The following is a 14564-nucleotide window of genomic DNA, read 5'->3' on the forward strand; positions in this document are numbered from 1 at the left end:
GTGGCCGAGCGGTTCTAGGCGTTTCAGTCTGGAACCGCGCAACCGCTACGGTCGCAGGTTCGAATCCTGCCTCGGGCATGGATGTCTATGACGTCCTTAGGTTAGGTTTACGTAGTTCTAAGTTCTAGGGGACTGATGACCTCATATGTTAAGTCTCATAGTGCTCAGAGACATTTGAACCATTTTTTGAACCAGTCACATAGCTGAGACGATACTCCGTAAGTATGCATTTCAATTACAAGTCGCTTGTGAGGAAATCTAAACATATGGAGCCAATTTGAGATCGCCTGTCGATAGCACTCATTACTTTGTGTGCATAAAGAGCTAGTTTTGTTTCACAGAAACGATATTTTCTAAACCCGTATTGGCTATTTGTCGATAAATGGTTTTCTTCGAGGTAATTCATCATGTTGGAGCACAGTACATGTTTCAAAATCCTGCGGAAATCTTCGATAACTAAGTTTGTAATTCAGCGGATTACTCCTACTTGCTTTCTTGAGTTTCGGTGTGAATTGTGCACCTTTTCAGTCTTTGAGTATGGATCTTTCTTCAAGTAAGAAGCTGTAGGGAGCTATTGTATCAGCATACTCTGAAAGGAGCGTGAGGGGTATACAATCTGGACCCCAGGCCTTGTCTTTCTCAAGTGTTTCAAGCTGCTTTGCTACGCCAAAGATGTCTACCTCTTCTAAGTTACACTTACCGGCCGTTGTTCTTCTTTCGATTTCTGGGAGTTCACTTTGTCTGTGAAGGAATTTCGAAAAACAGTGTTTAGTATAACTCTGCTTTAGTGGCACTGTCGTCATTATTCGCCATTATTAACACGCAGTGAAGATACTGATCGAGCCTTGCAGCTGGTGTACTTTATGTACGACCAGAATCTCTTTAGGTTTCTGCTGAGATTTCGAGACAGAATTTTGCTGTGGGAACTATTACCAACATTTCGTATTGACGATCGCGCTAAATTTCAACCTTATGTAGAACATACCGGCCACGAGACCAAAGTAGACCGTGGGTCACTCCGTATGCCTTTGCGGAGTCGACGTGACCACTGTTAGTCAAACACTTATCCTTTGAGGCGGTTTAAGGACGCGGAACTATCTTCCTGCAATATTACAGATCCATTCTAATACTTCCAACGAGGGAAACCAGAATTCTTTTGTAGTCTCCGATGTCTCTTACACCAATTATCATCCGCACATTGCCGGCCGGAATGGCCGTGCGGTTCTAGGCGCTACAGTCTGGAGCCGAGCAACCGCTACGGTCGCAGGTTCGAATCCTGCCTCGGGCATGGATATGTGTGATGTCCTTAGGTTTAATTAGTTCTAAGTTCTAGGCGACTGATTACCTCAGAAGTTAAGTCGCATAGTTCTCAGAGCCATTTGAACCATCCGCACATTCAGAATCGGTTAACTAGCAAAGTACGGTAATGTTCACGATCTATATGATTGTAGCAAGCGGGTGCATTCACGAGGTACGCTTCCTCTAGCCGCAGCATGCGTGCGACATACCACAATACATGTTTGTGACCATCTGTCGCTTGAAGGGAACCTATGGCTATCGGAGATCTCCGCAAACACCAGGGAAAACCTCCTTGAACTGTTAAAAATGTCCAGGTGCCATCGGATAGCGATTACAGCTGCGCCCAGGGTCAGTTCACACGCTGTTATCGTAACATGCACCCGCAACTGACACCTGTGTTATCGGGCTAGCGGTTTCAGTTGCGATTAGAAGCAGAGTGGGCTGTGACGTCGGCAAGTGGAAGGCCGGCGCCGTGGTAATTCCCCACCAGAAGGACATCGCTCAGAACCGTTGAGTGTGGCAGCACGCCATTCCACCAACACTCTAGTAGTAGCTTCGGGCGGCAGTAGATACAGACTTGAGGCGAACGGGCCGCGGCTGGGCAATGGATGACACGTGGAAACTCATCATCATTATGCACTTGCTGGCGGCCGTCTCAGGTAAGTCGCCTAATAAGCATTACGTATCTATTAAACGGGTGTTTGCCGAATCTAATCAGAACAGTTGGAATAGCGTATGTCTCTGTCTTTTCAGGACAGCCTGTAGAAAGACGGAACTGGAAATAGACATTATTTTCTACAATACATATGACTGCTTCCCATTCCACTGACAGAAGACGCATGCTCTCTAGTTACGATTCCACTTGGCGGCCTGCGCCAAGGGTACTCCGGAAATAATGTCACGTCTCTGTTTCCATGACAATTTGGATGAAAATAACACCGATAGCAAAATATTGTTAAAATTTGCCTCCATCTTTCCTCAGTTTTCATTTCAATTATATCTATGATGTATCTAACAATAAAAGTTATCCATCTTTTGCAGTTAAATAGTTATTATTGTTTACAACCACACTGTCTCAATTCCTCGTACTAGGTATCGTCTATAGTCTATAAAAATAACTATTTTACTATACTTTGACGTGATAAGATATGTAGTGTTCCATGGCAGCACAGTTAAGTTACATTACTGTTTAGAGAATATATAATTATAGGTTTGTGACTTATAACTCACTTTTACGATTCCCGTTTCTTTTGTGTGCCGTTCGGCTCTTATGTAAGCACTAGATGAACATAATGTGAGTTTCCTATTAACTGTATACTAAAATTAGGCACTTAACATAAACATGCTTGATGTTCATGACTTCTAGAAACATAAACTACTTACAAAATTATAAAAAAATTATTACAAAATTATGCATCAGATCACGTACAATACACATTAGCATACCAAATGTTACCATTACGAACTTTGGAATGAGAATCATAATTTGGCAATATCCTGAAAAACATGAGCAAACTGCGTACTTTGAATTAGCTTACTAAATAAGTTCCAAAGCAGCGAAATAAAGCACATTGCAATTATCCCGGATTCTTGTTGGGAGCAGCTCTGATATTAGTTAAAATTCGTGGACTTCTTTTTCGAATGACTGCAGGTTCAGGTTGTACGAGAAAATAAAAAAAAGCGTCTCTCCTGCAAGAGGTTGAAAAATGGAACTAACAATGCAGTGATTATTAACGTAAATATATGGACTGGTATTGTAATAAAGTATTTGAACAATTTTTAATAGAAGTTAGTTCACCATACTAGAAACTACGCAGCATTCACAGCTACAGAGAACTGTGCTTACATAACAATATCAGGATGGTGAAAGACAAAAGCGAACAGCTAGGAATCTCTTACCACCCTCGAAAACCAAATGAAGACCGCACCGTGTTTATTTCTACAAATAGTATAAATATTATCATATGGACTCTTTGATCATCACTCAAAATTTCAGTTATAAGTTCCTTTGGACAAGACTAAACAAAATTTTACACACAAAAGAATAAACTGTAGTAATGGGTTATTAGAATACGCACTACTGGCGGATAACAGGCGACTGTCATCTCTAGCCTATGTCACCTCAGATGACGAAAGAGTATAAAATCACAGGGTAAAATTATAAGAAGATTGGTATTACAGTCGATGGTGAAGTCGGGACACTTGTTAAAAAGGTTAATTTCATTGTTTACACCCTTTTGTTACCATCAACACACAGCATTCAGTGAGTGTAGCATAAAGAAAACAAAGGCTAGACGACGCTGTATTGCAGAGTGCGGCAATCAAGTGAAACGTACACATGAAAATGTCTTGCAAGAGCCAAAAAACGGTATAATATCATTTTATGAAAGACATTTGTAAACAGTAATTACGATAATTGAGGTTATCACTCAATTAAGGTAAAGTCAAGATTACATAATTTTGCTTCAGTATCAAGTGTTATCTGTACCACTAATAAAAAGCAAGTCAACAAATATAACAGACAGTGACAGTGAATTTTTCTGTCAAATCACATGTTACATGCATAAAGGAACAATTATTTAATTTTATAGAATTAAACATTTTTGTTGTTTTGTCTTTGTATACTGGGTAAAGTTCTTTCCGTTTGTGCAATCTTCAAATGGTTCAAATGGCTCTGAGCACTATGGGACTTAACATCTGAGGTCATCAGTCCCCTAGATCTTGGAACTACTTAAACCTAACTAACCTAAGGACATCACACACATCCGTGCCCGAGGCCGGATTCGAACCTGCGACCGTAGCGGTTGCTCGACTCCAGACTGAAGCGCCCAGAACCACTCGGCCACTCCGGTCGGCTGTGCAATCTTCTAGGGATGATGGTTAAAATAACGTAAGCCGTTCGAGAATCAATTTAAATATACACAGCTAATGGCAAAAAATACATTTATATGAATGTCTTACAGCTTAGCTAGTTACCTACAGAAACTTTTAGATAGAAATGAACTTTAATTTTTGCGATTAGCCTTCTGGATCTGTAGTAAACTGTTAACGTTACACTATGTGCTTTTTCTCCACCATGTAAAATTGTAGAGCAAAAAACCGTAGTTTACGTGAGGACGTAATTAGTTCAAGTAGGGATATAAGTAGACCGAGGATGTAATGAATTTAGGACTCAGAAAATACCACTTCAACCGTTTATTTTTAAACGACGTGGAACATCGACTGTGCTCATGAATGTAGTTCAACCAACCAATTTATATTTACAAACCAAAGAAAAATAATTAAAAACAAAATATCTTCTTCATTCTTTTTGTAATTAAACTTGGTTCCGAAAACTTCTTTCTGCACAGTCGTACTACAGAATGTGTGTGCATATATACACACTTCCGCAGTTTCACCGTATAGTTAATTTAATATCCAACGAAACTATTTATCACAACGACTCATAATTCACTGACACATAGCTTTTGTTCCGTAATTTAGTTTCTTCATAATCAAATAACTAATTTCGTAGCGTTCAGCTATACATTAACGATTAATCCACTTTCCGCAGTTACAGTGATCAAATTGAGTAACAAATAAAGTTAATAACACGCATTTCTGCATTTTTCCGGTGACAATGACCAACGCAAATGGAATAATGAATCGGTGAAATTAGGAGTTCTGAATAGAACATTTATGTATTGAAACAGTGATAGTGGTGTAGGTTGTTACCGTTCCAATAGGAATACGAACAATTATTTGTGTTTGGCGTTCACGGCACTACGTCAATTATTTCCAAGAGCATTCTTGGACTAGGACGAATGCGCTTTTCATTTGTTATCCGACTGCCATGTTACATAAAGCAATCTCATTACAGTACGGGTAGAGGTGTTGGGCCATATTGTGACCCTGTCCGGATTACTGCACAGGCATAGAGTGGCAAAAAGAATCATTCGATAAAAAAAATCGTAACTATTATGTTATTTGAGACACGAGCGTGAATAACGTACTGTTGGAGGAGCAAACTCTCGAGTTTTACATGGTTCCCGAAAGACAGCAGCAGTGTGCGTCCACTACAGTTCTAGTATAAAAGGTGTTGGGACAACAGAAAGCGTGTTCTACGAATTGCTCAGTAACAACTCAGTAACAACAACTGCGAGTCAGTAACAACTGTTCAGCGTGACTTTTGTAATAGTTATTGTGTGAATCCTCTTAATGGACGATGGCATGAACAATTTGCAGAAACAGGTTGTTTGTGTAAAGACAAATCGTCGGGCCGTCCTCGAATGTCTGACACAGACGTGGAACGCATCCGCCATATTCTCACAAATACTCCGCAGAAATACGTTTGCCGTGCAGCTCGACAGTTTAACATGCACCTGATGTTCGTCTGCCATGTGCTGTGTCGACGTTAACACATGAAACCATACAAAATTGAGCTACTGCAAGCACATCGTGAAGGTGACAAACAACAACGTGTGTTCTGTAGTTTCATTCTTGACAAGATGGTGGATGACAGTTTCCTTGCACACTTAGTGTTTAGTGACGAGGCAGCATTCCATTTAAATGGAGAGGTGAACCGTCATAATGTGAGATTATGGGGTATGGAACAACCAAATGAAGTTGTACAAGAGAGGGTCTTCCCAAAATTTAATGTGTTGTGTGCAGTTTCACTGGAAAAGGTGTGTGGTCCTTTTTTCTTTGCCGAGAATACTGCTACAGATAGCACATATCTCGATGTGCTTCAGAACTTCCTTTTTCCCACAGTTTGAGGCTGATTCCAACGACTTCATTTACCAAGAGGTTGGGGCACTGCCACACTGGCATCTGGAAGTGCGGGAATTTTTAAATCAAAGGATTACTGAACGATGGATCGGTCGCACTGGACCAAATGATTCAGCATTACATTACAGCCCTCCAAGGTCACCGAACCTGACAGTATGTGATTATTTCTTGTGGGGGTTTATAAAAGAACCTGTTTATGTGCCTCCATCATCAACAACAGTGAATGAACTGAGACATTGTAACTGAAGACACGATCGCTACAGGGTGAGAACAATTTGGATACCGCATTGACATATGCCATCTATCTCGAGGAGGGCGTATGGAACACCTATGAAAAGGTATGAAAAAAAACTGTTTGAAACTTCCTGGCAGATTAAAACTGTGTGCCCGACCGAGACTCGAACTCGAGACCTTTGCCTTTCGCGGGCAAGTGCTCTACCAACTGAGCATGCTTCGGTAGCTCAGTTGGTAGAGCACTTGCCCGCGAAAGGCAAAGGTCCCGAGTTCGAGTCTCGGTCGGGCACACAGTTTTAATCTGCCAGGAAGTTTCATATCAGCGCACACTCCGCTGCAGAGTGAAAATCTCATTCTGAAAACTGTTTGAGTTTCCCGTTCATCAAAATCGAAATTCATTGTATATGTTTATTAGTGTCAGAAATGGAGACGTGCCAAATCGGATGATTCTTTTCACTACACCCTGTATTTGCAGCCCTCTGCCGCTTGAGGGCTCCGAATTACAGCCCGTAGAATGGCGGTGTGTAACGTAACTATATCGGTATGGGCGAAACAGCGTGCTGTAATCGAGTTTCTAATTCGAAGAATTCGTCCACACATGTGGCTTCCTCTTCTTCAGCATGACAATGCCACACAACACACGAGTGCTGCAGCATGTGCAACAATCTGACGCCTTGGGTTCACTTTTATCGATCATCCTCCATACAGTCCAGACTTCCAAAAACTTCCAAAACTTAAAACAACACCCTCGAGGACTTCACTTTGATAGTGATGAAGCGGTGTCAACAAAGTCAGATATTCTGCAGTGACGGTGTCAACAAACCGGTCTCTCGCTGAGAGAAATGTGTTCGTCGGCTGGGTGAGTATGTTGAGAAATAAATACGAGGACTGTTCGGAAAGTACGTTCCGATCGGTTACGAAACGGAAACCATTGTGAAAATCCGATGAAGCTTTTCACATATGTGTTAGTCAATGTCTCCAGTATGCCTGTCGATCGCGTCACATCGCCCTTTTCAGTTCTGAATGCACAGTGAGCACGTAAAGATGCCAGGGGACAGTGTGAGGGCCTGGCGAGAGATTTCGCCTGATGTCATGCAGCCCACAGAAGAAAACTGTTATACGGTTTCTTCTTCACGACAATTCTCGGCAGCACTCCACAGGGGCAACGAAGACTCTCCTGTAGCGTTTTCGTTGAAAAGTATTTGATCACACACACACTACAGGACGTAACTGGATACCCCTGAGTTTCATCTCCGTTCACGTGACTGCTGGCTTTGAAGACATTAGTTTGGCACAGCCAACGAGCTGTAGACCAGCGGAGTATTGACGAAAAGGACAGGCAGCTTCCTTTAAGACCAGCGTACTGGAAAGTTGGCACAACGCTACGACAAATCTCGAAGTCGGAGCGGCATGTATGAAGAGAAGTAGCTGGAAGATGTAGCTAACGGTTGCACAGAAACAGTTTTGATTTTCACAGTGGTTTCCATTCGCGACCGATCGAAACTTACTTTCCTAACAGCCCTCGTATTTAGACACGAAGAACGAAATTTTAGAATGTTACTAACGTTTGTTTTATTTAAAATGTCTAAGGAGTTTTCACGTGAATAATTCAGAGGCTTTACTTTTCAGCAAGCCCTCGTAAATTGTTTCACGGTGAAATTAATAACATAATTTGTGATTTAATTGCATAGCCTTATTTGTACACCACAGATACAAAAAGATACATATTCCTGCACTAGCAGATTAAATTACATTGCACACATGGGTCCCACTGCTGTAACTCATGGAACAAGAAAACTAAAACATTAGGGCATTTGTACTTCCTAGGTTCTACTGTTTAAATATCGTTATAATTACCATCTATACTGTATTATCACTTAGAAGATATCTAAACATTTTTAGGTAGTAACAAGAACGGGATTCTTGTGCATCCGTGTAAGAAGAAGAGGGCGTCAGCTGTTCACTTCAGGTGAGCTCAAACAGGAAGAGAGAGATGATGTCTTGTATTTGACAGAAACACGCTGCGTATTATAGCTGACCGAAATGTAACCAGACACAGGCGTTGAACTTAAAACTGCATTCATCATTGTAACTAACAAATCAACAGATAAGGAAGTGGTACGAGCAGATAGGGAAAACAGTGAAACACTAATGACTTTGACAGTGAGCAGGTACGTTTAGTATAACCTCTGAAGTAGTCACCTTTACTCGATGCAGACGCTGTTTCACGACGTCAGCAGGCCGCGCTTATCGGATCTGCAGCACTGGATGACTCGGCTTTCCGCGCATTCGGGCAAGCTCCCGAAGATTCTGCAATCTGCTGTTCCCTGCATATAAATCTCCCTCCATTACCAACAGTCATCAGTTTTAAATGCCAAGATAGCCTTGACTGCTGCCGAGAATTATGATATGGCAGAAAACATGTACAATCGCTTCCTAAGCTTCCACTCACATTCATGTGACCTCCTGTCAAAAGCCTGAATAACCACGTTTTGTAGCGTGTGCCGCAGCGAGATATGTAGGTAGAGAGTCAGTGAGGCTCTGGAAGGTACGGACAGGATTGTGGAGCCATACCATAGCCTGCTTCGCTCGGTTTCTCGTTGGAGAATCCATGGCGTTAACAGCCCGATCAAGCTAGTCCCACAGATGCTGCGTTTAAATCTGGTGAGTCTGGTAGCCAGGGAGTACGGTAAACTCGTCCTGGTGCTCTTCGAACTAGTCAAGTACATTGCGAGCCGTGTGACACGTTGCATCGTGCCATCGTGCCAAGTAATAATAAACTGCAGGCAGGGGTGGACATAATCCCCAATGATAGTATCATACCTCATCCATGGCGCTTTCCAATATGACGAGATCGCCCTGGGAATGCGACGATAACAGCCTCCATACCATGAGGCTCCGTCCTCCGGCCTGGAACCTTCCGACGATTGTGCAGGGTGTTCGCTTTCAGACGTTACAGACGTTACACGCCAACGGACATCAGTCAACAGAAAAGGCCACTTTTCGCCACTCAGTGGACGTGCAGTTGCGGTATTGGCGTGCAAATTCAAGCCTTCGTCGCCAATGAACAGCATCAAAATGAGAGTATTAACCAGTAGCCAGCTGCAGAAGCCCATATGTAGCAACGTTCGCTGAACGGTCGGTTGAGGAGACACTGTTGATAGCCCCTAGTAGCCCATTGGTTCATCGGGGCAGTCAGTTGCTCAACAGTTGCACGTTATTTGCCCTTACACATCTCCGCAGCAATCGTTTACCACTGTCATCTATGGCCCATGGTACACCACTGTTGCCTCGGCGTCAGTTTTCGACAGCGCCGTCTTGCTGTACCTTAAAGACGGCGGCATGTGAACTGTTCACAGACTTAGACGTTTCGGAAATGCTTCTACCATTGGCCTGAAAGCCAATGGTTGGTTCAAATGGCTCTGAGCACTATGGGACTCAACTGCTGAGGTCATTAGTCCCATAGAACTAGTTAAACCTAACTAACCTAAGGACATCACACACATCCATGCCCGAGGCAGGATTCGAACCTGCGACCGTAGCGGTCTCGCGGTTCCAGACTGCAGCGCCTAGAACCGCACGGCCACTTCGGCCGGCGAAAGCCAATGCTCATACTCTTTTGGACGTCAGATAAATCACTCAGTTTCCGCGTTACGCCGCGACTGCGATGTTGTCCACTTCTATTCTACGAGCTGTATATTACCCTCCATTGCCAATGCTGCCACATGCCGTCTCTGTGTGGTTATTTCACTTTGACGTCGGACATAGACGGTGGTCACATTAATGATACTGGGTCGTGTGCGTGACCAGATACACTAACAAAGCAGTTTATTACAGCACTGAGATCGACCACCCGAGCGACCAAAATTACTAGCATTTTGGTGTGTGTATTTCTTATCCAAACTTTTACTGACGGTTTGCTTCGTGTATCCCCCTTCAGAAACAGGGATGCGTCGCTCCCTGCAGCCCCAGGGGTATGTTTGTTTTCTTCAAACCCAGTCTTACTCTTTAGTTTTGACGGTAGTGTAACCTTCTAGAAGGACCGAAAAGTCATTTAGCTCCTCTCCATGAGACAACTTACGCCCTCGTCAACATTTCTGCCGCTTACTCTGCCGTTTCCCTTCTCGCCCTTCGGAACAATGGTGAACATGGCTGCAATGCAAAACCGTGAATACTGATGCTATATTACATTTCAAAATTGCATACCAATAATACCAAAAGTTTGATTTATAAGCTGATTGCATCAATAGATTAAATTTTCTACCGTGTATTTTCCAACGTATTTCACAGTAATTTATGCTTTCTTCTCACAAGTTAATTTCCGTAATACTATACTCGGAAATGGCAATGAGCAGGGAAGTAAAATGTCATTACCTTAAATCAAGTTACCACACAGGTTTTTCCAACGTACACCAGTAATAATAACAATGATAGAATTGATCCCTGCGTGGGAGTACGTTGTAATGTCACTGATTTTCATTAATTCTGAAGAGCCCTAGAAGTATTAGCCCTAGATGTATTAGGTTCACATACTTCAAAAAGTACCAGCACCCAAGTTACCACACAGGTTTTTCCAACGTACCCAGTAATAATAACAATGATAGAATTGATCCCTACGTGGGAGTGCTTTGTAATGTCACTGATTTTCATTAATTCTGAAGAGCCCTAGAAGTATTAGCCCTAGATGTATTAGGTTCATATACATCAAAAAGTACCAGCACCCTGCTTAGCGGAGGAAGATGCGCAGTTGCTTACAGAAAACTTAATGACACATGGATAAGGAAAGTTTATTCTTACACTGGGCGAATCGGACAGCCATTATACCGGAACTGCAATTTCCTCACTAACAAAAGGAAGAACTAATCACGGTAATATGGCAATTAAGCACATTATTACTCTCCTGCCAGGGAAACATGACCAACATGACGTCATTTTAAGGAGAAAAAAGCACGCTTTCAAGTATCAGCCCCAGCGACCGACCCCGGAGGAAAGTTTGGTCCATAATCCGGAGAGTTCGTTCTTATGACTTTCTGAAAGTATAGCTCTTAGAGGTGGGCGCGGACCTGCAGTCAGTCGCTCCACACCACTGCAGCCGCTGAATACCCGAGAGCGAATTACTGTATAATGAAGTGAATAAGAGATTTATGAAATAAGACTTTGACATTGATAACATGCTTCGCTCACTGTGCCGAATTGCGCTATTTATAACTAGTAGCTGGTGCCAGAGATGTCTTTGCTTTGAATATTTCTTTCTTTCGATTCACAAATTCGGTGTAAATCAATGGAATAAAGGAGTGTGTCATTATGGATGTAGCGCAGCATCATTTAATTATTAACATCGCTGTTGTTCCTTACTTTCTTTGAATTTTAAGGCCGACACCGTTAAAGTGAAATTTATTTGCAAGAGTTGAGCTACTCTTCAAAGTGATTGCGGTAATTAAATTGCAGATCTACAATCATGACCTTAATTTAGTAATAATTTTTCAGCTGCTTAGGTTTCTGATTTTGGGGGGTATATATAGCTGCAGAATATCAGAAAGAGAAAACAGTTAAAATAATATTGAGGGTATTGCGCGAGACTGACATGTTACGTACTCGTATTATTTAGTGTGTTTCGTGTAGAATAACATGCACTCTCGAAGAAGATTCGAAAACGCATTGGGCGGATGTGTCCGGTTGCCCCCTCCTCTTCCTTCGCCTTCAACGTCCCTCGAATAGGAGGGCTCTTGTTGTTACCTGGCTGTTCTGTCTTCCGGGCTGGGGCATCAGGCGCCTGTACTGGGGCGGAGCGACTAATAAACAGAGCGCAAGGTGGTTTGGAAATTTGGAAATTTGTGGTAAGATCTTATGGGACCAAAGTGCTGAGGTCATCGGTCCTTTAGCTTACACGCTACTTAATCTAACTTAAACTAACTTACGCTAAGGACAACACACACACCAGTGCCCGAGGGAGGACTCGAACCGGGGGACGTGACCAGGCGCCTACATAGGCCGCTCGGCTGCCCCGCGCGTCGTGATGGTTTCAAAGTTGTGGTTTCAGAAGGCCTAACTGCGTACTAAGAGCCAAATTTTCTCGATTGCTATCATGCTACTGTGCTTTTCTCTCCTTAAAATATGAGATCAAGTTAGAAACAATCACCCTCCTACGTACAATGAACGGAAATCACAAAAGGTATGCCACAACCGTCAACAGGAATTCAGCTTCTGTTGGGGTCTTTCAAAGGGTGCTACGTTCCACAGCAAATTCATCAATACGTAGAATCAGAAGGCTGATATTTCCTACAATTTCAACGAGTCTATTTGAGTTTGAGAAAGCGAATAATTTCAGTATACAAAATTCTACGTTTAAAAATCGGTAATCTATCCCTTTTCATACAATTGTTTTATTTTCATTGTTTGCTATGAGGAATCAGTCCGAAAGTTCGTCAATATATTTTCTATACAATCTTTGTACCATGAGCTATTTATGTACTCATGAGTGGGAGATAAGATTATAGCTCAACGTCTTATTGACATTAAAATTACAAGATAGGAGTGTGATCTTATACTAGTTGATGGTATTATAGTTTTAGAGTGAAAAAGTGAAACTTATTGTTAGTTTAATAAAGAAAGAGAAAAATCTGTAAGTTTTCGGAAAGTTGAACCTGAGACTCAAACATGTCGTATTAAGTTTTACAAATATTCAGTCTGCTGCATAGTACGCTGTCAACTCACTGTGAAGTAAAGACGACACACTTATTGGAACACCTTTCTTCGTATTTTGATGGTACAACAGCATCGGTGGAAAACGCCTGAGGCGTTACGAGGTAATTGGAAAGAGCCCCTGTTAAGTTGACCTGTAAGCTGACGTAAGAGTTCAAACTTCCTGGCAGATTAAAACTGTGCGCCAGACCGAAACTCAAACTCGGGACCTTTGCCTTAATGGCGGAATTGAAGCTGTGAGTAGCTCAATCGGTAGAGCACTAGCCCTCGAAAGGCAAAGATCCCGAGTTTGATTCTCGGTCCGGAACACAATTTTCACATGCCAGGAAGTTTCATATCAGCGCACACTCCGCGACAGAGGGAATATTTTACTCTCGTCACATCAGAGTTGTGCCAGTCGTGGGTGAATGACTGATTTTATGCAGCAGTGTCCACGAAAGACAGGAGTCAAGGTTTGATTCCGTCAGTAACACTAATAAGGATCTAAGCGTCAACAAAGACGGTTTCAGATGTAATTACGATAAAATATTGTTTCTCATAAAGCACAGCATCCTTCACTGAAGTATAATTTTCTGACGCCCAACCTGGCTTTGGCAGCCGAGTCTGATGTGGGCTATTCGAACCTGGCAAAAATTTATCATCACCAATGATTGGTTAGTAAGCCTACCAGAGGTCTTAGTGAAACATAATTGATAACCAGACTACCGTCCAAAGTCCTGAACCGAGCGAGGTGAAGCAGTGGTTAGCACAATAGACTCGCATTCGAGAGGACGACGGTTCAAATACGGGTCCGGCAATCCTGATTTAGGTTTTCCGTGATTTCCTTAAATCGCTTCAGGCAAACGCCGAGACGGTTCCTTTGAAAGCCCAAGGCTGATTTTCTTCCCCATTCCTTCGTAACCTGAGCCTGTGCTCTGTTCTAATGACCTCGTTGTCGACGGGACTTTAAACACTAATCTCCTTGTCCTCCTCCCCCTTTCGAAGTCCAGGGCTAAATTCCAAATCACTGTACTGGGTTTGATGGAGTGAAGACATGTTACACTACTGATGGTTATCCAGAAATCGGTTGAAGGTGTAAAGCCCGATTGCAATCTCTTCGAGAGCAGTGGACCACGGCGTATACGTTATTTCACCCTCTCCCTTGCTTTCATTCACAACATCACAGCCAAAACACAATACAAAACGCCACAGCAACAGCACTTGCCACAGTCATCTGTGTGATACAGATAACTTGAGACACTTGTTGGACGATTGGGATAGTTGTTCGCCCCCTAGTGGTGTAACCACCTCTGAGGATGGACGGGTAGGCGGCTGGTGGGAAGAGTAAATGTACCTTTCTAGGGGTCTGAACCAAATGCGTTTGATTGCCTTTTCATTTCGCTAAGACCTCTCGCTCTCTTACTGACAAATTACTGGTGATGAAATTCGTTATCAGAGTTCCAACAGAGTCGATTCACAACTCCAGCAGTGTGCGTTAGGGAATTCCGTTGCAGAGTAGGATTCTTTGCTCTTGTAAAAGCAATAATTTCGTGGAAATGCTATCTGTAACCTTTTCGCAGGGG

General features: G+C 42.6%; 1 protein-coding gene across 2 annotated transcripts in view; it reads left to right on the forward strand.

Moving 5' to 3' along the window:
• Positions 1-1734: 1734 nt before the first annotated feature.
• Positions 1735-14564, forward strand: part of LOC126253685 (peptidoglycan-recognition protein SC2-like) — a 45521-nt gene continuing 32691 nt past the window's right edge. Inside the window, exons 1-2 of one of the 2 annotated variants that reach the window (XR_007546014.1) lie at positions 1735-1958; positions 2053-2345. Coding sequence is in view for 1 of the 2 variants with exons in the window: in XM_049955210.1 (XP_049811167.1) it covers positions 1904-1958 (55 nt within the window). In the remaining variant the exon portion in view is untranslated. Of the gene's footprint in view, positions 1959-2052; positions 2346-14564 lie in introns of those variants that run through there. The other variant, XM_049955210.1, reaches the window with a different exon arrangement.

The sequence above is a fragment of the Schistocerca nitens genome, chromosome 4, assembly GCF_023898315.1.
Source record: "Schistocerca nitens isolate TAMUIC-IGC-003100 chromosome 4, iqSchNite1.1, whole genome shotgun sequence".
Classification (NCBI taxonomy): domain Eukaryota; kingdom Metazoa; phylum Arthropoda; class Insecta; order Orthoptera; family Acrididae; genus Schistocerca; species Schistocerca nitens.